This window comes from Gavia stellata, chromosome 1 (genome assembly GCF_030936135.1).
Source record: "Gavia stellata isolate bGavSte3 chromosome 1, bGavSte3.hap2, whole genome shotgun sequence".
Taxonomy (NCBI): Eukaryota; Metazoa; Chordata; class Aves; order Gaviiformes; family Gaviidae; genus Gavia; species Gavia stellata.
Window position 1 is genome coordinate 8,352,038 of NC_082594.1, and position 24,427 is coordinate 8,376,464.

Below are 24,427 nucleotides of genomic sequence, written 5' to 3' on the forward strand. Positions count from 1 at the left end.
TCAGGGAGAAGTATCTCTTCTCATCTCTGAAACCATCAGTGATGTATTGACCAGGAGATATTTAACCTGTTTATGGTCTCTCCGCAGGATAATCTGACTCCAGTCCTGATTTGTATACGTTTAACTCTCTGCACTGAGATGTTCGTAGGGTACAAAGGGGATGTTTTTTCCCTGCAGTTACCTAGTCCTGCTCCTCACCCCCTTAGCCAAACCCAGCTGGTGCCCTGCAGGGAAGATGGGTTCCTTTGGTGGGGCAAAAAAAAGCACCCTGCATTCCCAGGGTCCTGCTTCCAGGCAGGATGAAACCTTCCCAATCGGATTTACAGGTGTGCATTGATAATTACACAGACCAAGTAAGGTCCAGTAACAGTTTAACTGTCCTTGTCATTAGAAAGTTGCCATAAATCCTCCTGCTACAACGTATAGGTCCCTTTTTCTTCTATCCCTACTAGACAGAGCAATCTGTTCCCTTTTTCTAACAGCCTTCTACATATTTAAAGACATCACACCTCTGCTCAGTCTCCTCCGCATTTCAGTTTGTAGGGTTTAGGGGAAGTTCACAGTATTTCAGGACACAAAGTGTCAGTTGGGCCAAGGCTACAGCCTGTTCCAGGAAGAAGTTGCAACAAGTAACACTGCGGTACCGGCCCGCAGCACAGCCAGCAGCCGCACACACCGCATGGCCTGACTTACCCTGGTCAATCCATCGTTGTTGTTCCTCTAGACTTTCTCTAATTGAAAGGTATTTTTTAAGGTTGACATCTAGGACAGGGCACACCCACAATTATAGCTACAACCTTAATATGAGAGTCAAGGAATTATTTACATCTTAAAAACCACTTGAAGCCTGGTTGTGAAGATTGGAAGAAGTGCAGCCAAGAGCAGAATCACCTTCACAGCTGGTTATTTCTACTCACATCATACACTGAGGGTGAATTCTGATCTCCCAACCATCCTCACTGCAAGAGTAATACACTAGGACTGTGACACTGCTTTTTGACTGTCTTGCTCCCAGCAGCTTTCAAAATATGCACTATACACATGGCAGAGTGAACATTAAATGCATATTGTCCTAAGACACACAATTGTATGCTTATTTATTTCCAATCCCACAAATGTGCCAGCTACACAAACCCAATACTGAAAGGAATAGACTCACACAAATATATGCTTAATTTTATTTATTACATTTAAGAAATATTAACATCTCAGGATATCTGGTTTGCCATCTAAGTCCAGTCAAAAGCAACAAAAAAAAAATGTTAATCATATGTTTCAAATGAGCATTCGTACATTCATTCCCCCCTGTAAAGAAAAGTTTGTTCAGCTGTATTAAATTCTTATGTGTTTGACTAATGGAAAAAAAATATCATTAAAAATGTCTTAACTACCAGGCATCCTGGTTTGTTAATTGTTTATTGGCACTTGTGTTCACAATCAAGCACTCCAGTTGGTTTGTTAAATTTTCCCCTTCTACCCAGAACTGTCTTTTGGGGTGGGTTTTTTTGGTTTGGTGGTGTGTTTTTTGTTTTTTTTTTTTTTTTAAATATCTGGATATGTAAGTTTGTTCAATTAAGTTTAAAAAGAAAAGAAATCCAGGGTTGTCTGTCTGAGAAGTTCCTGCACTGCTTCCCTTGATAACCCACCTATGGGTAACTGAAGGAAGTTATTTGCTTTCATTTTTCTGAATCTTATTGAGCAAAAGTTCTTTTTAATTCCATTTAAACTGAAAAAAAGTACAGAAACACTGTCTTCATTTGATGGTGTGCATAAACATTACACTCCATATATAGCAAAAATATCTTTTATTTATAATTTACATTTCCACAAGTGAAAATTGTACATTTTTACATATACCGTTTCATTCCATTAAATTTTCACGCATCTACAGAACTTTCACACAATGACACCTGAAACTGTGCAGGCAATAAGAAATTCAAATACAAAAATGTATTTATTAACCAAACAATAGTTGAGGCCCTGCCTCAGTTGAACATTTTTATTTCATATAAAAAGTATTTGCCTTCCAGAGTTAACACAGCAGCTCTTCTGTAAAAAAAATGTTATACCTCAGTTCATTAAACAGACTCCTCAGGTTCTGTTTTAATATCTGTAGATGCAGGTGTGCTCTCTTCTGCACAGGCAGTAGGGGTGTCATCAGGTTCTTCCTTGACTTTAGGTGAGTCACAGGACTCTTGTGTTTCTTGTTTAACAATGTTCAACATTATATTTAGTGGATTTTCTACAGGAGTCTTGCTGGGAGATGGTGTGCAATCAAATGATGATGTCTGCAAAGGGAAAGTTGATGTAGCATGGGAAAGCCAATGTAGCATTAATGCACATTAAAATAACCATTTTTAGCTTTTTATCCCTTCTACTCTTTTACAAAATGCAAACATGCTGATAGTCAGGCACTCAAAATCCAAACTTGTACTTTATCAAGATCCTAAGAAATTTATTCTTTAATAGCATTACTTTTTCACAATTACTTTGAAAACGTATCATCCAAGCAGGGATGAAATGCTGAACACATTACCATAAACTATCCCCTGCTATCTCCAGGGAACCTGTAACTCCCAAAGCATTAGAAATGTGACACACACCAACACCCATTTACTCCGTTTTCGCAAATTCCTAAGATTATGCAGATTACTCAACAATAAAGGCATGATGTGTTTTCAAACCATGGTTTTGCTTTAGTTGTGTATGACACACAAGCTGTCACTGTACATCACAACAAGAAATACATCTTAGCTAATTCTGTATTACAAACTTGCCACGCCCAAGGCCTTTGAGCCTTTGTCTAGTCATACGCAAGAGAAACGAGGAGCACATTCTCAACACATCTGCTCCCTGCAAAGTCAGAGATCAAGCAAACAAACTGAAAGCAAAATGCTTAAAAAATATGAAGGATTCACTTACGTTTTGGTAGTCTTCGTAGCAAGATGGATGGTAAATCTGAAAAAGAATTGTTACACATTTAAATACATAAAAACATATTATAGTAGGATCACTGGTTATGAACAGAACAGTGTCATTTACACATATCACACAATTTGTCTAAAAAAAACAATGGTATGAGCAGCAGGCCAAGTATGGTGTCAAATATAACTCAGAAAAGATTTTGTGTATGTTTATTTCACAAAAGTCATCATAGAGAAGACTGTTGGGAAGTATTTGCGTACAGCTGTATACAGAAACAATTGAACCAATACCTACACCCATATACAGAGACATTCATTTTTCTTTTAGCACGGCAGTATAAGGGAAGGCTAGTGAGCCTCTACTAATGATACCAGGAATTCATGCACTTCCAAAAGCTGAGATATTTATGTACTTGGAAGCCAGGAAAACTACCATGGGAATCCCTCCAGGAGAGAAAGAGCACCTGCCCCTGCCCCTGCCCCACCCCCTTTTTTTTTTTTTCTATAATTCTGCGGGGTTTTTTACTATAAATAAGTATCACATGTAAATAAGATCAGATTACCTTTTCGTCTACTCTGATAGCATTCTTCAGGTGCCACTCTTCCTCTTCTTCATCCCAATACTGTTCAAATTGCTCTTGGCAAATTTCACAGCTCTGAAAAGTTATTGGAGTAACAGAGATAAATGAGGTTCTTGCAACAATTTACTGAACACGTGAACTTCAAGAACCTAGTAACAGTCAAATAAGGTTCTTTTAAATTAAGGTAAATACATTAAGACTACAACATGATCTTTCCTCCACCCTTTAAAAGTAACTTTAGAAAACTTTAATTAAAAATTATTTGAGCATAGTTTGCAGACTGAGCAACGATCATCATCTGGCCTTGAAGACTGCTGTGACTTGAAAAATGCAAGCTTTGCCCTTTTAGCTAGGAGTTCTCTGCAGAACACTTTGTAACAATCTAATGCTGTTTTACTGTCATGTAAGACAATCCTGTACAGGGATTTAATTAATTTTATTTATGGCATTATCTTCACTCTTCCCCTTAACCTGGAGTCTCAAATTAAAAAGTCAGAACTTTTAGATTAACTATTAACATTTTTAGTGCCTCTGTGCAAAATAATCAACTCAGAGAAGAAAGCAAAAAAGGTACTTTTTAAAATTAAAACAAGGGCCTTCACGGCTTGATAGCTCGCTTCTTAGAGGCTCGGCATGTAAAACTAAATTATAATTCTACCAACATTTGTATTTGATTACTACACCAATTCATCTACCAAAATACGGATCTACTGGTTACGTTGAGGTATCTCTTTGTCCTAATGCCCATCTTCTACTGAAAAAGAAATTTCTGTGTAAAAGTATCAAAAACACAGTAAACCCAATCATTATTCGAATGACAAAGGACCATTTCTAATTCATTTGCTCTATTTACTCTTTATATGGAAGCATCCAGTAAATTAATACACTTCCCCCATTTCAATTTTGCTAAAACAATGGAATGCTAGCGGGTGTATTTTTGAACTACAGGTGATTTATACTACCATCTGCCACCGGGAAACAACCATTACATACACACATACACCACCTATGAAGTCGCAGCACAAAGGTCCAAGAACAAGACTTCAGTCTACATACGGCCCGTTGCAAGAAAGAATGCTGTAAACTTCTTTGGAGTATTAGATGATTCTCAGTATCTGAGCTAATAAAGGCAAGCTGAAACTTACCTCAACTGCTCCGGCTGGTCCAGCAGGGACACTCTGAAACTCCTTCTCTTTCGCAGCTTCTTGCGTCTTCAACACAACTTCTTCATGAGCTTTTTCAAAAAACTGGCTTTTTGCACGCTCCTCTAGATCGGCTATTTCTTCAAATTCAATCCAGTCCTAATGAAAAAGTTTTCATTCACACTCAGACACTGACAAATAACCAGAAATGTTTAAAAAATACATCTTGGGAGAAAAAAGACATCCCAAAAGTACCATATGTAATGAATCTCATTAAAACTTCATTAAATCTTCATTAAAACTGAAATACTCCTCACATGCACCATCAGCACAGCGCACGCTTCCTCAGTTCTAAAAACATTTTTTCCAGAAAGACCCCTATCCTTCAATTTCCATTCCATTCTCAGTGCGATCAGAACAGTACCACAATAGCTTCGAACTGTGTATTGTTCATCATATAATTGCCTTTTGTGTTTTGACAGGCATTTGAGAACTACTTGAAATATCTAAGACATCATTGTTTACCAAAGGTCAACTCCTGTGATGACGTAAATTTCAACTGCAATCCTACAGCACATACATAAGTAAAACACAGAATCCAGCCTGTAATTTATCAAGACACACACTGCATTACTTACTGTTAAACTGTAGTACCATCTTCTGTGTGTAATTTTTCTGCTAACATCTTTTTCTGTCCGGTTCTGACGATAATGCCAATCTAAATGATCCGCATAAACATCTGTCTGTGAAGTAGTGAATCTCATTCCACATGAGTAACACTGAATTCCAGTGTACAGTCGATTTATAACACTATCATAACGCCTACAAAAACGGGGTAAAAAAGTCTTAACATTTCTTTGAAAAGAAACAGGTAAGGAGTTTCTCAGTAAGTTGCTTCATATGCCCACGAGAGTAGAGGAAAAGCATGAATCTACTGCAAGATTAAAGCATGCAATATATGTAAATTCTTCCCGATTTTCATAACACAATTAAAACATTCTAATAACAATGGGCAAACAATCACGAGAAACACACTAGTGTTGTTTTTCATGCCTACTAGCTTCATCACCTAATAGTGGATTAAATGGCAACGCTTGCATTTGGCTCAGCTTTGCAAACTACCACAAAGGTGGTAAAATTAGAAGTAACAAAGGAAGAAACGCTGACTTCAATACATATCACAACCTTGCTGATTAGGTAACAACATGCAACTTGAGTAAAGATAGTTTTCTCAGGTTATTTTTCCCTCTTTTTCCTCCCTCAAATTCTCCAAGGCTAACATCAAAAACTGCAGGTCCTCATAATCACCAAGTAACATATAATCTTTTCAAAGCTCTCAGCTGTCTTGGATTAACTATCTAGATACTAGTAAGTCATTACTCTTACTGCACTGTAAACTCATTCTACTATACGCACTGTCTGAGTTCTTCAACTATGAAGTTAGTGAGGTCTGGAACATTTTGATCTTCATTCTGGTCATCATCTTCCTCTTCAGCAGCTGGCTGGGCTGATGTTTCATTCACTTCTAGAAAGCATAAAGATACCATTTGATCAAAATTTCAGTACATCATCAGAAAGAAATTATGTGCTCCTGAAAGTTATTTTTATTCAAGTATTAATAAATACAATCTGACTATGCTAAAATACAAGTGTGTAATACCTAAGTTGGTCATCTTCTAACAGCATTTTTAAAAAAGCATACAAGATACTGTAAGTTACTCGGAATTTCAATTTAGGAAAAGAGTATTTCACCTCAGTCCTTGGCATTAAAATTCAGTCTTCAGAGACACAGAAGTATTTCAGAAACTGACAAGAATCTGATTATAACCAAGAACAAGTTACCGATGCACAGCACCAAAGACAAAATTGACTGCTCTGGATAGCTGAAGTCTACAAATTAAACAAGATACTATGAATTCACCCCATCACATGCACTAAATTCCTTCCTAAAAACACAGTTCAGTTTAAAAAAACATGCAGGAATTCACAAAAGTTCTTATATGTAGCTTTACACTTCAGCTGTGGATAAACAGTAGTTAGAATGTAATCGATCTACATACGTGCTGAAGTGGAATCAGTTTTTGACAGTTTGAGGATCCCTGTTGACAGCAGTTTAGCAAACAATTCATTGACATCAAGCTGTCCGAGGTGGTTATCAGGATATGAATGTGGAAGGGCTCCTAGGGAAAAACATTGACATGCAAGGAGACAAAAGGTTAGCATCAGAAATTTACTTCACTTTTATCAGTGTGTTCCACAACACACTTTCCCTTCTGCCTCCTGTTTCTTCCATTTTTTATTTCAAATTATTTATCAACTCTCTTTGCTTTATGTCTAATCCTTGGCTGATTTCTTTCCTTGCAACAGCTTCCTTCATAACGTATTCTGAAGTACTACCTAAGCTGGCTGCCCATACGCAGGTTTCTACTGGATACTGTTTATTAAAATGTAGTGTTTTCCTCGGTTTACGCTTGAACATTTCACCAGGACCAATCTACCTCATCACCTACTTTAACCATTAATGACTTTTTAGAAGATTTTCATTAATAACCATTCATATACTGGGAATGCTTACACACCCTGGGAAACATAAACCAGACCTACAGACTGGTACCTCCCGGAAAAGCAGACCAAAATATTTTTTTTTTTTAGCACAACTACATATCAAAACTACATGACTAAACTAATGAAAGCCTTCACTGTTTGAGGGAAATCCCTAAAGAGATGAAGATACTACAGAAACCATATCTATGGCCACCTCACTCAGGAGGCTTCCCTTAGTCCACACAGACCTAGTACACCAGGACATTACAATATGGTAATTTTTGTGGCCACTAACAAACAGAACAATCCAAAAGAAATAAAAGGAAGTTAATTATTTTGTTACGCACCTGCAGGATTCTGAACAAAACTTCCAGGATTTGGCAAATACTGTTGACCTTGGCCATAAGGCCCTGGTTGAGCAGACATGAGAGAAACCTGTGAAAGGAAACATTGAAGTATTTTTTGTATAACAAGGTGATTATAATGATAAAATTAAAAAAGTACATTTAACTTCTAGGCATTTTTCAATAACTTCATATATATTAAACTCCTTCCAGGAGTGACCCATGTGAGTTTGTTATTGAAAGGTCCACAAATGACTACACAACATTTCCCTCATTTTCATTTCCCACTAGAAGAATTTCAGAACACATACTCATTTTGCCTAACATTTAAGCTAAAAAAAATTTCTTCTACCTATCAAGCCTTCAATCACATTTTCCAAACATAGTACTCCCTTTTTAAATTGTTCCTGTTCACCAAAACAGAGCTCATCAGAAAGAAATTTGAGAAACTCTTAAATGTCTATTAACAAATGCCACTATTTGTTCTTATCTTAGAACTGAAATAGCATCCCCTATACAAAACACATCTTGAAAGCAGGATTTTTCAGCAAACGAGCTACAGTAAGCTTCAGATAGAAGAACGGTTTTTATAACACACTTGTTAATAAAAAGGGGGGGGTGTCTCCTAACTGACTGCTTTCTGGATTTACAAAAAAGTTTAAATTGTTTAAAATTTTATCCCATTAGAGATCAGCAGGACACACTACCTGCTTTAGTTCGATCAGTTAACTCTTCGTGTTCAATTATTATCTCCCAACTGAGAAACACCCTCTAAAATCTCTGACCTACTAAAACAAATGACATCATTTTCACTGATGTACAGTATCCTTTTCCTCTTTTGAAGAGTGCATTTCCAACAGGCAACAGCAAAGACAACTGAACTCATAAAGCATGCTGGTGCCGAGATGATTTTAAAAGACTGTAGTTCAACAATGTCCTTATCTTTCTCAATTCCCCCAAGTTACGGGTATCTCTAAAACTGGCTTGTCACCAGTGCTAACAGCTGCAAAAAGACAACAGAATTATTTTGGTCCATTCTAATCCTACACCTCTTAGAAAAATGGATCATGTATGTTCACTTACATTATCTTTCATGCTTTATATAGAATTCACTTTTGTGCAAGTTTAATGACACCACCACAGGCTTCCAATTACCTAGTTTTGTTTTCAAGTTAAAAATACTAATTTCACTGTTGTATTCTGAGCTACAAAGTGACTGTAAAGGTTCACTATTTTGTTTAATTCTTGAAAAATAGCAGTGCATGTCCTGCTTAAATTATCTAGAAACTACTTTAGACGGGTAACTTTTTTAAGCTTGAAACTGGCTCCCAGTCTGCCAGCTCTTCAGAAAAATCTTCAATTTTTAGAGGAAGAAAACCTGCTAATTCTCTACACAAAAATACTTCTGCAAGCAAACCATTTAACACAATCAGTTCTTACCTGATTACTTCCCATTGGCATATTATTGAAGTTCCCATATTGAGGACCCTGAAGACTCTTTTCATCAAAGTAATGTCCAGCTGCTCTCAATGGGAAATTCTGTGCTCCTGGGCCAGCTGGCCCATTGAAATTTGGTCCAGGTGAACCATCAAATATATCAGGCCTCTGGAACTGCATCCCATGAGATGGTCCATTGTATGCCTGGCCGGGATGTTCGACAAATGGACCACCTTGTCCGTATGGTGACATTTCTAGTCTTGAGGCAGGATGGTTAGCTACATTTTCGAATCGTGCACCTTGAAGGCCAAGGGGCAAGTCGAATCTAGAGGCTGGCTGGTGAGGTCCATCAAATCTTTGAGGTATGGCTGTATCAAATCGTGGTTGCGCCTGTTGGCCAGGCGCCCTTTCAAATCTTGGACCAGGCTGTCCATGAATTCCATCAAATCTTTGCAAAAGAGACAGCTGTCCAGGCTGACCATCAAATCCAGCTGCATGACAACCATCAAATCTTGGACCGGCCCGACCCAGAGGACCATCAAATCTAAGTCCACCAGCTCCCTGGTGTACTGGTCCATCAATCAACCTAGGACCTACACCTGGCTGACCATGTGGTCCTTCCAATCTGAGCCCACCACCTGATGGTCCATGTGGCCCCTCAAATCTGAGCCCACCACCTGATGGCCCATGTGGCCCCATAGGCTGACCATGTGGCCCCTCAAATCTGAGGCCACCTCCAGGTTGACTATGGGGCCCCAATGGCTGTAAATGTGGCCCCTCAAACCTGAGGCCACCCCCTGGTTGACCATGAGGCCCCAAGGGCTGACCATGGGGTCCCTCAAACCTGAGACCACCCCCTGGTTGACCTCGAGGCCCCATAGGTTGACCATGAGGTCCCTCAAACCTGAGACCACCTGAAGGCTGACCACGGGGACCCTCAAACCTGAGACCAACTCCAGGTCCTTCAAATCTAGGACCACCTGCAGGCCCCTCGAACCGCAAAGGCCCACCTATCTGCCCAAGAGGTCCCTCAAACCTCAGTGGACCTCCTCCACCAACCTGTCCTGGGGGTCCTTCAAACCTCAGGGCCCCTGCCAGCTGCCCTGGTGGCCCATCAAATCTTAGGGCCCCAGCTCCTCCTGCTCCTGCCAGTGGTCCATCAAACTGAGATGCACCTGCACCCACCAAAGGCCCCTCAAATCTCATAGCAGCCTGTCCAGGTGGCCCATCAATTCTGGAACTTGAACCAGCAGCAGGACCATCAACAAAAGGACTTCCTTGTCCATCTACCCCAACCCTTGCAGCAGCCGGTCTAGGAGAGCCATCAAATAGAGGTCTGTCTTCCATTAGTGCACTTATCCTCTGCTTTGCTTCAATGCCTCCAAATCTTGATCCTGGACTTTCCGGAAATGGTGCCTTCTCTGGATCTTCATACCTAGCTCTTTTGAAACGTTCGCTGAACGGTGATCTTGGTTCCTCTCGAACACCTAAAAAACCAGAACAAACCAGATAAATAATTGGCAACATATTAGTGAATGTTTAACAGCTGTAAAATAAAGCAAAACCACTTACCAGCTTGCCCAAGAAGCTGTCTTTCCTCACGATTATCAAATCTGCAGATTGCATCACCATCTATTTTCTGGAATTCTGCTGTGCTTTTCCCCTGCTGTCTGAGAGCATCTCTAAACTCATCTGATTCTCCCCAGCTGTCGTAAGGATCAAAGTTCTTAGAACCTCTTGCTCCTTTAGTAGCATTTTGTTCCTCAAGTCTTCGTCGACTCTCTAGCGGTGAGAGGTTATCAGCAAAAGGTCTGTTAGTGCCACTTACAGGAGAGTGTCTCCTTGATCTTTCTCCAAACGGTTCTTTTCTGTCAAACTGTACTCCACGCTTGGCTTTTGCTTGCTCACATTCTATTCCGGAAAGCAGTGCATCAGGCAAATGATAATCCAAAATATCATCAGGATCCAACAGATCAAGCCTTGACAACGAATGCTGAACTTGTGTTCTTTTTAGTTTAGCCTTATGTTCATAGTATGTTAATTCTGCATCCGATAGAAGAGGTTTCTTTTTCAAACCACATTTTTCCTCTGTAGGGCTATCCCAGACATTGCATCTGTGCTTTCCTTCCTGATACTGGAACAGCTGTCGGATCTGATGAGCTACCATAAGGAACTCATCCTGTGTTATTTCACCAGATGTTAAGCGTTCGTTGGCCTATAATAGAAAGTTAAAGTTTAGACTTCTAAAAAGAAAAGAAAAGCAAACTATATCCAGGACACTTCTATCAAGACAGATTTATGAAGATTACCTTCTTAAGTAATTCTCTCTTGCTTGCAGATGTCAATTCTTTGGGAATCTGTAAATTAGCATCCACACTTAACCGGTGCTGCTGCTTTGGTGCTCGGGGTGATAAAATTCCTTTACCAGCAGGCCAGTTTTCCCGGTGTCTTTGGTGAGGGGATTTACCAAGCGCTTGGTGTTCTTCATTCTGCTGTGAGCTAAAAGCAAGAATACATTTAAAATAGAGATTACTTCTTTATTCATGACATAACTGTTACAATCCTATTAGAACTGATCATGGCAAAACATCACTATCACCTTAGAATCTAAGTATGCATAATTTCCATATCTCACTAGTAGAAGTAAGTTAAACATCAATTTTAACTATCTGAACATTGCTTCCCAAAGCTGACTATACTGAAGTCAGCAGTAGAATTTCCACTGACTTCAAACAGAAGTTGTTTAAAAGATAGTAACTTACTTTTTATTTTCTTCCCAACCAGATTTCCACCTCTTGGCTGATTTGGATCCTTGCCAGTTTTCTGCATTCTCCTTTGGATCAGGAGCAGCTTTTGTAGAATGCTGGCTTGCTGTTTCTTGGGGCCTGTCTTCTTGGGCTTTTTTCACTCTCCTTGGATCTCGCACCTCTTGTTTAACATTTCTCTTATTAGAATTTCTTTCATCTCTTGAGGCTTGTGTGCCTTCTTCAACATGAGACTGCTTAGGGCCTATCTGACGTATCTTCCCAATTTTAGGAGTTGATGAAGTGGGAGATAAACTTCTAAGTCTTCTTTTGGGTGATCTCCTCTCTCGTCTCTTTGGAGAATGTGTAGATGGTGACCGTGCCTTAGGAGAGCGTGATCGTGACCGTTTTCTACTACTTGATCTCCCTTGTTTTCCACCCTGTTTTTCTGACTCCTCTGTAGTTGTGTCTTGTTTCTGAACAGCACCATTAATTACTTTATTTCTGCTGCCTACTGGTCTATGTTCACATGTCTTATGTTCCTCTTTTTCTTTTTTCTCTGTATTTCTCCTCTTTTCTTTCACGTCCTCCTCTTTGCCCTCTGACTTATCTTGAAGATGTCTTTTCAGTCTTGGATCCCGCTTACTAATTTCAGGTACTTTTGTGCTTTCACATTCCTGTGTTTTAGTATCTTTTGTATTGGGTAGCTTATTCTTTAAAGGGGATGGTGATTTAGATTTTGCTTCTGACTGGTCAAGTTCTTTCTTCTGTGTTTTTTCACTTGCTTTCAATTTTTCTTGCTTCGTTGAGTTTTGTTTTTCAGCCTGTGTTGTTTTGCTTGCCTTGGCATCAGACTGACTGGTCGTGTTCGGTGCAAATTCTTTCCTATGAGATTGATCTTTTGCATGAGAAGAATGTTGAGCCATCCTATTAAGTCGAGGATCCCTATTTACTATTTTGATATCATGAAGTGGAGGACTGGGGGATGGTTTGTTTTTTTCGGATTGCACAGCAGTCTGATGAGGTGGTTTAACTGTCATATGAGGTGTGGGAGACATGTGTTGCTTGGAAGGTGCTGGAACTGAAGCTATAGTAGATGATCCTTGCTGAACACTAAGAGATACAGCCTGAAACAGGAAAAAATCCAGCATTAATCTGCATGACCCAACTACCCAGAGATGGTTGTACTTTGTCTCAAAACCAAAACTATAAATAGAAATGTCTTGACAGTTATGATATTCAGCCATTTAACTGAAAATGACCCATTAATTGCTAATTACGAGCGTTAAAATAATGCAGTACTATTACAAAAGATCAAATTAAAATATAACACAAAATCAGTACTACAAAGTCAATACTGCAAAATATGTAACTTAGGCACATGTTCTCATTACAGCATTAGTTTTTCTATATTCCACATGCTGAAGGCAACTAAGATGGCAAGTATCTGACATAATTTTCATATTTCTACACTTCAAAGATCCTTTATTTTGCTATCAACTGTCAACGTAGCAAGACTTTCAATTACAAATGTAAAACAATACAGCTTAACCACGACCTTCAGATGGTGGCATCAAACCAACCTGACCTGATGATGAAACTGACTTTATTTCCCACAATCAGGCTTCCTTGTTCTGTAAGAGCAGATATATCTGATAAAGCCTGGTTTGCTGTGAGCCACAAGAAGAGGGGGAATAGGCAGGCATCATTTTGGAGAGAAGTTAAAAACAAAAAACCAAGAACTTAACTTTTTTTTCACCTCTATTTTGAGTGTAATTCTTAAGGATTTTAGGTAACAAACACTGCTCAGGAACCCAAAATCAACTTGCATTGCTCTAGTCCTAAAATAGCTACACTTGCCTAACATGAGGAAAAAATCATGTACTGCAGTTACCAGTATAGCCAAGTACTGTCCAAAAGAAAGTGAGACCCAACTGTAAGTTTCATCAACTACCCTACTCACCAACTGTGCTTTAGTCTGTTCCAGCTCCAGCTCTAATTTTTTTTGCTGAAGTTCTAACAACTGCTTTTGCTTTGCAAGCAATTGCTGCCTTATCAGTTGCTCCTGTGTCAAATTCTTTTGTATTTCAGGAACAGCTGGAGGAGTAGAGGCACCAGAAGTGACAGCAGAGGTAGGTGCAGTAGATTCCTCTGGCTAAAAACAGAACAAAAAAAGTTATTTAAAATCCTGATGGAATCAACTAACTCCATCCCCTTTAACTGTTGTCATAATACAGTACTGGGACTTAGTTTGTATAGCAGTTATAAATTGCATTTTTAATGCAAAATATAACTAAAACAATTCAAAACTTTTGCCTCTAGAATTTGCCTGCTGTGACAGGTGTAGGTCATTCAATATAAATTCATCAACATTCCAAAATCTAGATACAGTTTTGAAATATAAAAACCAAATCCATCAAATAATCTGAATTCGGAAGTTCCTCTTACCTGTCTACAAATGCCAGATGCTTCACTCTTAAGGTACTAAATTGTCAAAAAGCAGCATACAAACAATGAAAACTACACGTATTACCATCTGTTCATACAGTAGGCATAAAAACTTACCGATTTATTTAAAAACTTAGGATTCACATGGATGCTAGAAGTATTCACATTTGGGGGCAGAGGTTTAATTGGCCAAGCAGGATCTAATGAGTTGACTCTGACATCAAGTGCATATAGTTTCTTCAAAGGAAAAATATCATCCCATGTGGAGCGTAATTTAAATAAACTTTTCCTAGTATTTTCATCCACCTAAAACAATAAAACAATTCTATGGCTTGTTAAGTTAATATAAAACAATTTCTTAAACTTTTCTGTAGAACTTAAGATTTCATTTATTTCCTATTTCTATCAACAGTTTGCCATTTTAACACATTGAACTTGCTATACAGAATGTATAAGCAGTGCAGACCATACATCTGTACCAACGGAATCACTAACAGAAGCTCAAATGTGGAAATGCTGTTCCAAGGCCATTTGAAGGTTTTATTGTGTATTACCATTCTCTGAGAATTTTCTTTCAACTTTTCCATTACCAAAATTCTCATTTTATTTGCCCAATTTCTGTGGAAAAAATACAGTAACAAAAATATTGAAAGGCAACAGCCTCTGAGACAATACATTATTCAAGTGTTTGTGCTGAATGGAATGTAACAATGACAAACAGATCAAGAAACAACAAACTTTGTGAACAGAAAAGGTGTTTTGCTCAGCTGTTTGGTGACTGAAGGGTTGTTTTTTTTTCCCAACAAATGCAACAACAGGGTATTAGCTAAAATGAAGTCAGTTATATTTCAGTTCAGCTGCAAAATTAGACCCATCTGTGAGCCACTGATCAAGCATACTTGTAGGACCAGTGCCCATTTTATCTCTTCACAAACATTTAGTTTGGATTATGACAGCTAAGTTAGAAATTTACAGTAAAGCAAAATCTAGTTCATCTCATAACGTGAGTTGTTCAATTAAACAATAAATGAAAAATATTGGAGGACAAAACATATGCAGCTGTTCTAATGTCAATATCCCAATTCAGTCATTAGGTATTGACTATATAGATGGGTTTTGCTGCAGTTCTATTTTTAAGATGTTACAGCAAGACACAGAATAGTCTGGAAAGTTCGGAGGTTCTTCCAGGGAGCAGCAGTGACTTCAATAAAAATAATTCATACTTAGCTATTAGGGGGGTATGAAGTTCACTGCAAAGGTGCAGAAATGACTGAGCAAAATTTCTGACTTCAAAGGTCTAAAGGTACCTTAGTGACCATTTACTGATAAAACAAAATTTGTAAAATGTCAGTGCTGGAATTCTACTTGCACTTTTAACACAACCAATTAAGCTATTAGAAGTGACTGCCACCTTACAGATTTAATTTATAAACATTAATTAAATAGTTCTAGTTAGCTTAGTAGACAGTTAACCTATAAAACTCTGAAAATTAGTTATTATCCAGAGCTTCAGCTGCAACATTAAATGAAACTCAGTAAAAAACATTCACAATTTAATTCTGAAAAAACAAGTGTCTACCTATCTATCTACTCTACACACAGGAGTTTACATCTTCTATGGTCCTTACTACAATCTATTCCTTACTTCACCATGCATTTTACATCTGAAAACCGTATATAAAGCATACTGGGATCTCAGATCCTCGCTGATATGTAATGATAAATAAATACGCCAAAGCTCCATTCATCTCATTCATATGAGATGCCACTTTCTTATACCATACAGGAAACCACAGAAGTTAACCCTTCATTTCTGATGCAGCTTAAACCCATTCAAGTCCAGCCTTTCAAAAACCGGACTTTGATTTGCCTTTCTCACTGCGGAATAAGCACAATTACTTCACTGGGTTTAAAGATTAAGAGCAAAAATTAAAAGATATGGCAGCAGTTTTCAATGTTGAATGACATTAAAACACATATTTGTAATGTAATATAGCAATAAATTCTAAAACCCTTTCCCCCCCTAGCATCTTTTCCTAATCAGAGATCACCAGGTATCAGGTGTCAGTGCTATTCACTCTTCAAAGTTTAAGCACTCATTTTGCACATCACTAATGAAATCAATCAGACAAATCTAACTACAGGAGGGAGAAGCTCTGAGAAATCCACAAGAAACTGATTCTCAGTCTATTCTTGGCATAAAGACTATTTACTAACTTAAAAATAAACCAACAATTCATAATTAATTGGTCTATACATTACAAAAAGTCCATCCAGGTAAGCAATCGGTAATGAAAATACTGTTAGTAAAATCTTGCCTGGATAGGAAAATTACAGACATTTATGAAGCAAATTAAATTAAGTAAGTCTTTGCATCTTTCAGCTAACATGTCACTTACATGCTTGATAGCAGCAGGAATAATCTACCACAGCATAGATACAGTACTGAGATTTATAAAAAACAATCAACTTGTATCCGTTCACCACCCAAGAAAACCCAAAACCGAAAGCATGTATTTATTTTACCAGGAACAAGTTTTGCTTAGAATACAGAACTTTTCTGAAAGTGTATATACCTTTTCAAATACACAAATAAATGTTGCAACTAGGTTTTTAGTAAATGCAGTAAGATATTCTCTTCCCACATTCTTGACAATGGAATCCATAAGGTACATAACAGGGAGCTTCTCTGATGCAGGAGCCTGGAGTAATAAGAAGAAACTGAGAAGTTTAGTACAACAAAAACATATTTTAAGCTTTTTAAATAAAGGGATTACCAATCCCAGAAATACAGACCTCTCTTTTTGGTTGCCACTAAACACCAAGGGATTTGGCTTGGGATTTTTTGTTTATACAAAAACTTAATCTGGAACATCAATAGCTCAGTTCAAAGTATAACGCAGTGGGTCTATCACACAAAAAAGGAACACCTTAGGTTATTTTGTTTGCGTATCAAAGCTTTGGAAAAAGGCAAAAAAAAAAAGGGAAGAAAAAAGAAGCTCACAAGACACTATTGCCGCTAGTGTACTGAGTGTAACCTTTCAAAGCCCACTTGAGAAAGTAACTTTAAATTAGCAGAAAACCATCGTTAGCACTTCAAGGAACTTCCAAAAAATAGTTCATAATTCAAACCTCCTGAATGCTTGTTTTTCTGGATTTCACAGAACACAAATCAGACTTCTGGCAAATAGCCCAAATTAGTGAACTTCTGTAGCCGTAGACCATGTGTCGAGTATCACAGTCTTTTCATAAACTACACGCAGAGTAAGTCGTAACTATTTAATTGTAATCCAAACGGACGGAGCAAGGAGTCCCATTCTCTCTTGGCACTTGTAGATAGTGACAGTTCAGATTTCCAGAGTGCATGCAAAAATGCACAGTCAGAACAAAGTTCAAAATCCAGACAAAACTCAATCATCTAGTCGACCGGGTAAATGCACAGACAAGCTCAGGAACTGCAACCACGATTTTCACAGAAGGGAGTCTTCAAACTCTGGACACATCTTTGCTACAAGAGGCACCTTGGTTTTTGTTGTTTTTTTTTTTTTTAAATCCATTTTCAAAACTTGTAGCAAGTTTGTGCGATAGAATTGTGGTGACGCTGGACCGCTAGAGCAACTTCTAAGGTACACAAAGCACTACTGGCCCAAATCAAGGTGATTTTAACGCCCACCATTGGCTTTCACAAAGCAGAAGGCACAGCAAAGTTCCAGAAAACATCAGCAAGTACAGAGACTTGCAGAGGGCAACATGAAAGACAACATTGACCGTGATCCCTTTCGAAGAGCATCCACTCGTAGTAAGTCCCATTCACCATCCAGTAGGCTCAGGATAAAACCAGAATAACTACACTCACTGCTCATTTTAAACAGGATAGGCTAGTAGGTTAATTAACGACACCTTACTTCGCAGCCCCATTGTCCAGACAAGTGTGTGGAAGTGCTCTTGCTTTACAATTTTAGATTTAATTCCTTTCCCTTTAAGGTGGTTCACAGAAGGGCACTGAGTCAACAATACTTTTATATGGGTAAATCACAATGTTTCCTTGCCCTTAAATGTGTATGAATTTACCATGACCTGAAAGTTAATATTGAAGAGGGTAGAATGCCTTGTTAGTTGGGGGCGGGAGGGGTCACTGCCTTTGAGCATATTGAAAGGAGTAGTAACAGGCAGGTAGTGTATTTTATACATAAAAAGACAGAAAAATGGAGTTAAGTTAGCTAAAACTAACTGCAGCACATTAAAAGCCTATCTTACACCATGACATAATACTGAGCTGTAAACAAGCTAATATGCAACAGTGTTAGAACAAAGGCATCTCTAGTCTCAGAAATCAAAGACTGTGGGTCTACGGCTACTTAGTATTAAAATGACTGTAGAATACTGGTTTCTTCTTTAAAGGAGCCTGCACAATGGCACATTAAAAACACCACTCTAAGTTCTGAATGCCTTCCTTCATAAAAAAATGACAGTGCACCATTTCTGACTTTTAAAGTCAGCTGTTAGGGAAACAAAGAGCTGCCTCAGAAGCACCTATGCCCAAGAGCTACTGACATGGTATGTTATATTCTTCCATTTCACCAGTGTATGGAAATAGCTCACTATACTCAGCTAAGCTTCAAGTTTGAGACGCTGGGGAGTCATTTAGTAGCAAAGGCACTGTAACAAGTTTAACTGTCACTTTCATTATGCATCAGACTGTTAAAAGTAATCATACATGGAAGCACCGTAATCTAGTAAGGAAGCCTACTTCTAACTATGGCACAGAATTAGCAGCTTAGCAGCGTACCCTGCTTCAAACATAAGCTACTCAGGTGACACATTTTAAAGAACCATGACTTAAATATGGTTGGAATATTTAAGTCTTCTCTTCTGGAAATGTTTATTATGTCAAGGTATCTAGCACATATTCCAATAACCACAAAAGGGAATCCCAGACTTGAATGTATTTTGTTTCCAGGCGGTCTATACAGTATCCCCTAGCACGAAAGATGCCCACATGACACTAACCAAAAGGCAGGGAGGCGCCGCATAATCACCAGAACACAGAACACCACTAACTCTGAGCTCATCAGCATAATATTAAAGACTTCATTACAGAATTCCCACTGTTCCTTCAAATAATGTAGGAAAGCTATTGTTGGAAATGTGTGGCTCTTTTTTATTAGTTTCCTAGAAGATTTCAAGTTCAAAATCATATCTGGCAATTGAACCCCAAGTCACAAACTTGTGCAAAAATTTGTTTAAAAAAACAACCTTGTATACAAAATGGGTCTTGGAAACAAATTCTGCACTATACAATGGTAAATAAAAAGACAAATACATATTTCACACTTTTTATTCACAAATTTTATAATACCAGTCACACATTTCAGAACCATTTATTAAATTGTAAAGCAGACCACTCAAGTTTTACACTAAACAAACTGTCTCCAGGCAACACTTTTTAAAAGTGGCTTAGTAAAGGAGATCACTTTCCCAGAAACAACTAAAAACTTGCCTTGAACAAACCACAGTCACAAACAGTAACTAGGCAAAACTAACCATTGATACAGGATTTAAGACATCTTTTAAAAAAACACACTTCAGGGCAGGCTCCAAATCACCCAGAAATGAAGAAAAAAAATTTGACAGCATTGATATTTATCACAAATCATTTTATACACATCCACTGCCCTTTAGGAGATATAATGGTGAGATCTATTCGATTATGAGGTCACCTCCCCAAGGAATGGCAAAACTCAGCCACTGGCAGCATTTAAAACTAGACTGGAAGAGGTCTGTGGAACACTAAAAAGCCATCCTGCATTGATAGAAAGATAGATTTAATAACTTAAGAGATCCTTCCCTCCCCATCGTTAGATAGTACAATTCTCACCATTATAAACCACGATTTAAAGCCAAAGGAAAAAAGCCTTTGAACACCTGAGATCAGAGGGAGCAAGGGAAACAACGGGGGAGGGGTGACTGGCAAGAACAGGGGGTGGGATTGAAAGAACCACCCTTTTCTTACAAAATGCTCTTGTTAAAAAGGTGCTGTAAACCCCCATCCACGTGCTGTGGCTGACTGATGTCAGCAACTGCCTGGGTTGGGCTCAAAGGGAGCCTCCTCTTTCCCTTCTTTTTATATCATGTGCCTTTCAGACGCCATGTTAGGATCCTACAGGCTGCTGCAGTTTCTATCGTCAGGGAGAATTTCTTCTTCCCCATCCTCAACCAATAAACTTCTCTAGCCAAAATAAATATGCACACAACACTAGCATTACTCAGGGCACAGATCACCTGAAATCCAAACAGATTATCCCAAGCCCACATAATTTTTTCTAATCAGGCAGAGCAAAACAAACTCCCTTGCCACCACACACACTTCTCTAACCGGAGCAGATGATCACCCTTCACCCACAAACTTTTCTGTAAGATAAGGGTGCCCACCCCCCCCAAATTAGTATCTCACAGGGACAGCACTGGGAAAAGAGCCTTATCTTAACTTATACTTAAAAATCATGATATTTAGCCCTTCAGAAGTAGACAATTTGCATACTATAAACTTAACCTTATTTTCATTCCTTTAAACTATCCCCCCCAAAAAAACCCAACCCTCCACAAAATCTCCCAGCCAGGCCCTCTCTAATGATCGCAATGTTAATCTACTATCAAAATCGCTAAACGCAAGGGTTTAGACACCAGATTCGAGACACTGAATACTGCCTCCATGTAGGGGGAAAACCCAGCTACAAGGGCGAGGTGCTGCTGCCCAGTCACTGCCAGGCCGCCATGTTGTGTCTGATATTTACACGGGGCTTAAATCGCGAGCCACGCTGCCCTCCCAGAGCTTTTGGTGGGGCGAGTCCCAAACCCTCCCCTACTACGAACAGGGGGTGGTGTGGGGGCTGTTCCCCTCCCTCGAGTCCCCTGCTCCCTATGGGGTGGAGAGTAGAAGCAGCAGCCTTAAGCTTAGCGATGCAAGGAGGAGCCCCCCACGCCTCGCCCCGTGCTCCCTGATCCCACCTAAGCCACGCTGCCCTCCGTCTGCTTCCCCCACAGCGACCCCAGCCTCCTGGCCCTCTCCCCACTGCCCCGGCCGGGGCGCTCCCCACCCCGAGTCCCCGGCACCCTCTGGTCCGTCCAAATTCCGCCCTCCCTGCTCACCCCCTAATTAGCCAACCCCTCCACTACCTCCACGTCCCCTGAACCTCCCTGCCTCGCCGCCCCCCCCGCCCAAACTCAGCTATACCCATCCCGCCCCGGCCTCCTCACCCCATCCGGCCCGTTGCCTCCCCCGGAGCCTCTCCCTCTCTCTCGCCCCCTTTCCCGTCTCTCAGGCCCTCTCACCCTCCGCCTCACCGTCTCTCCCTGTCCCCTCTACTCTCCTCCTCCTGCCCCCCCAGCCCGCCGCTGCCCGGCTCCGCCCGCGCCCCTCAGCAGGCCATCTCCCCCACGCCCTTCCTCCTAGCCCCCGAGGCCGCCCTAGCCCGTTGCCCCGGCCAGTCCCCCCAGCAGTATAGGTAGGAGTAGTAGTCGGTGGAATATAAAAACCTTGGCGATTTGCGCCTCGATCAGGGAGACGATGTCCTTGGCGAAGGGCACGTTCTCCTCGGCCAGGATGGTCAGCATGTTGATGTGCGGCTTGCTGTTGAACGTCAGGTCCTCCAGCGACGACTGGTAATCGCGGCACGCGTCCTCCCGGGCCTCGCTGCTACCAGCGCTGCTCTCTGGGGCCGACATGCTTCTCCGACCGGGGCCCGCTCCAGGACCCGACCCACCGACCGAGAGCCCCCTCCCCGCGATCCCCTGCCGCCGCCGCCGAGCGATGCCGCCCCCCCCGCCGCTGCCGCTGGGCTCCTCTACCGCATCCTCCGGGCTGCGGCTCCCGCTGGCTGTGGTGCTGCCGTCGGTGCTGCTGCTCCTTCAGCCGCCGCCGACTCAGTCTCAACGCTCACAAAATGGCGGCGGCGGCTACGGTTCGCAAACCTCTTCCTCCAACCGTTGCGTCATGTGAAATTGTTCTCAGGAAAGGGGCCGGCGGTTTGGAAAGCCCCTTTTGTTCGCTGGCTGCGCCCTGAGTGGTTGGCGCCTCGTCTGCTCAGCCCGCGATTGGCTCAACAATCACCACAGCAGTCCGCGATTGGGTAAGTCCGCCCTTCTTCTCCTCTGAGTGGCTTCTGCGCTAAAGACCCGCTCTCGCTCCGGCGTCCCGACTTGCAATTGGTCGCGTTTCCCTACTCCCCTGCTCCTAACCCGCTGTGTCTCTTCCCACCGCCTTCCCTCACTGCTCTGAGCTTTGTTTGGTGCCGCTGCGCAATCCCGCCTCCGCCAAGCCCTCGATTCTGACTGCGCGTCCCGGCCCCGGCCCCCGCTCGCTATTGGGTGAGCCGTTGGCATGGAAACGCCGTTAACCGCCGCCCCGGCCACCACTCGCTATTGGGTGAGCCGTTGGAGTGGCAACGCTATTGACCGCCCCCCGGCCCCCGCTTGCTATTGGGCGAGCCGTTGGCGTGGCAACCCCGTTGCCCGCTACCCCCGGGCGGGCTGGGGGCCTAGCGACGGGCGCTGCCGGGCGGCTGCGGCCTCACCGCCTCACACAGCCCCAACAACCCCCCGGGGAACGGCCCCTTGGCACCGGGGGAGCGGGGAGCCGTGTCTGCCGGCAGTCCCGTACCAGAGAAACCACTCGCTCCAGCGAAGCGAGTCGTACCAGTACAGGCCGCAGCGCTCACGTAGGCCCGTCAGCGAAACGCGGCCCTGTCCCCTTCCGGGGTGGTTGTGCCACACGGAGCGGGGAGGGCCGGTGTGACCCGGGGGTGCCAGCGCGCCGCTTGGTGCCAGGTGATCCGGGACGGGAATTCATTTGCTTCAGCAAGTGACCTGGCCTCCCTTGCTTCTCTGGTGCCTGCCAGTTTTGTGCCTTTTAACTGGTCACCCCTCACACCAGTGTTCTTGGGTCTAAAACAGCCAGGAGCAGCGTTTCTCCTTTACACTAGTAGGAAAGTGCTAGTACAGTCAAAAGTAACAAAACCCGCTCTTGGTCATGAGATTAGCCCAAAGGTACCTCTTGGAAGTTAACTTGCTTGCCAAGTGTTGTAAGGTATAGCCATTCCTTCCCCCCTGCCGCATACTCCTTATTAACTGCGGAGAACTGTTGGCGTTTGAAAGTAGGCCATGGGTGAATGCTTCATTAAAATACACTTTGAAAAACACATTCTGTGAGATCGTTTTTAAAATGCAAAATTCATCTATATAAACTATATATATATATATTCTGCAGATATAGCAGAAAGATAGCAAAAATGGAGACCTGGCGAATTTATGGTAAAAACTACTATTTGCTATTTTATCTGCATAAAAATGTATTTTAGCGTCTACGTTCATATTTATATCCCCTTTCTGAAAAATATGACCTTCAAACAGGGAAGAGGGGACAGGAAATGCAACAGCATCGTTTATTTGCCCGTTGAATTGTATGTTCATGTTTGTTCCTGTAAGCCTCGGAATGCCGTACTTTGTACACACCACTTCGCCTTTACAGTGTGTCACCACAAGATAAGAAAATGAAAGTGAAGTTTCTGTCTCTGGCTGACCGAAGCTGGGACTGCAAGATTTTTTCTCGGTGTAAATACTAGCCAGCTATTTGAAGGCACACTCTCCATGAAGAATATTAATTATGTACCAGGAATCAAGCCATAATGTAAACCCAGTTTATTTGGCAAAAACAGTACATATTGTTCTGCTCCTAGGGGGAAAATGTGGGGGTGGGGAAACCTAGCTCCTCCTCAAAGAGCTATATTTGTAAGAGAAAATGCTCACTTATACTAATTACAGGAGTAAAACCAATAATACAAGCAAAACTGCCTTGATGAGGATGTCACACGGTCCAAGGCCACCCTCAAAACCAGATTTGCTGTTTACTAACCAGCAAAGGACCGAGGCTGATGCGAGGCGAAGCAGTTTGCTACCCCCCAGAACACACCCGGCTCCCTGAGACCGAGTACACCCTACCTGCTGGAGCAGATCCAGTGTTTTAGGATATTACGAGTTTGTCTTTACTGGTCTCCGTATGAAGCCAGAAGTACCTCTGTTGCCCGTGAGGCCCCGGTGCTGATGAGTTGTGGGAACACTCCATGCTCTAAGCAATTCTTGAAACAGCTCGTTAAGAGTGGCACAGAAATGCCCGCTGAGTCTGTCTTTGGGCTCTCTCATGAAAAGTTGTTTATTATTACAGGAATTATGTCGTACCAGGAATACGTGCAGACTGTGGATTTATCT

At 41.2% G+C, this 24,427-nt stretch overlaps 1 protein-coding gene across 5 annotated transcripts; it reads right to left on the reverse strand.

Moving 5' to 3' along the window:
- Window positions 1–1,535: 1,535 nt before the first annotated feature.
- On the reverse strand, window positions 1,536–21,929 carry PCF11 (PCF11 cleavage and polyadenylation factor subunit). 5 transcript variants are annotated; one of them, XM_059818236.1, is made up of 16 exons: window positions 21,701–21,929; window positions 16,741–16,866; window positions 14,282–14,470; window positions 13,680–13,871; window positions 11,735–12,843; window positions 11,282–11,471; window positions 11,085–11,187; window positions 8,976–10,459; window positions 7,539–7,626; window positions 6,708–6,827; window positions 6,064–6,169; window positions 5,286–5,469; window positions 4,651–4,806; window positions 3,488–3,580; window positions 2,923–2,958; window positions 1,536–2,288 (listed from the first exon to the last, which is right to left on the reverse strand). In XM_059818236.1, exons 1-16 carry the CDS (start codon window positions 21,887–21,889, stop codon window positions 2,079–2,081), a joined length of 4,575 nt encoding a protein of 1,524 aa, XP_059674219.1. In that variant the 5' UTR covers window positions 21,890–21,929; the 3' UTR covers window positions 1,536–2,078. The 5 variants fall into 5 exon arrangements, with proteins under 5 accessions (XP_059674219.1, XP_059674213.1, XP_059674206.1 ...); XM_059818230.1 differs by having other exon boundaries at window positions 6,064–6,172; XM_059818223.1 differs by having other exon boundaries at window positions 8,976–10,450; window positions 10,707–11,187.
- Between the last annotated feature and the right edge of the window lie 2,498 nt (window positions 21,930–24,427).

What these genes read in the sequence shown, in the direction of transcription:
- PCF11 (XM_059818210.1), bottom strand. Translation starts at nt 21,889, where the DNA reads ATGTCGGCCCCAGAGAGCAGCGCTGGTAGCAGCGAGGCCCGGGAGGAC. An exon ending in TGCCAATGGGAAGTAATCAG is followed by an intron (nt 7,627 to 8,975) that starts GTAAGAACTGAT and finishes TTCCTTTCACAG; the next exon opens with GTTTCTCTCATGTCTGCTCA. An exon ending in GATGGTACTACAGTTTAACA is followed by an intron (nt 4,807 to 5,285) that starts GTAAGTAATGCA and finishes CTTTTTCATTAG; the next exon opens with GACTGGATTGAATTTGAAGA.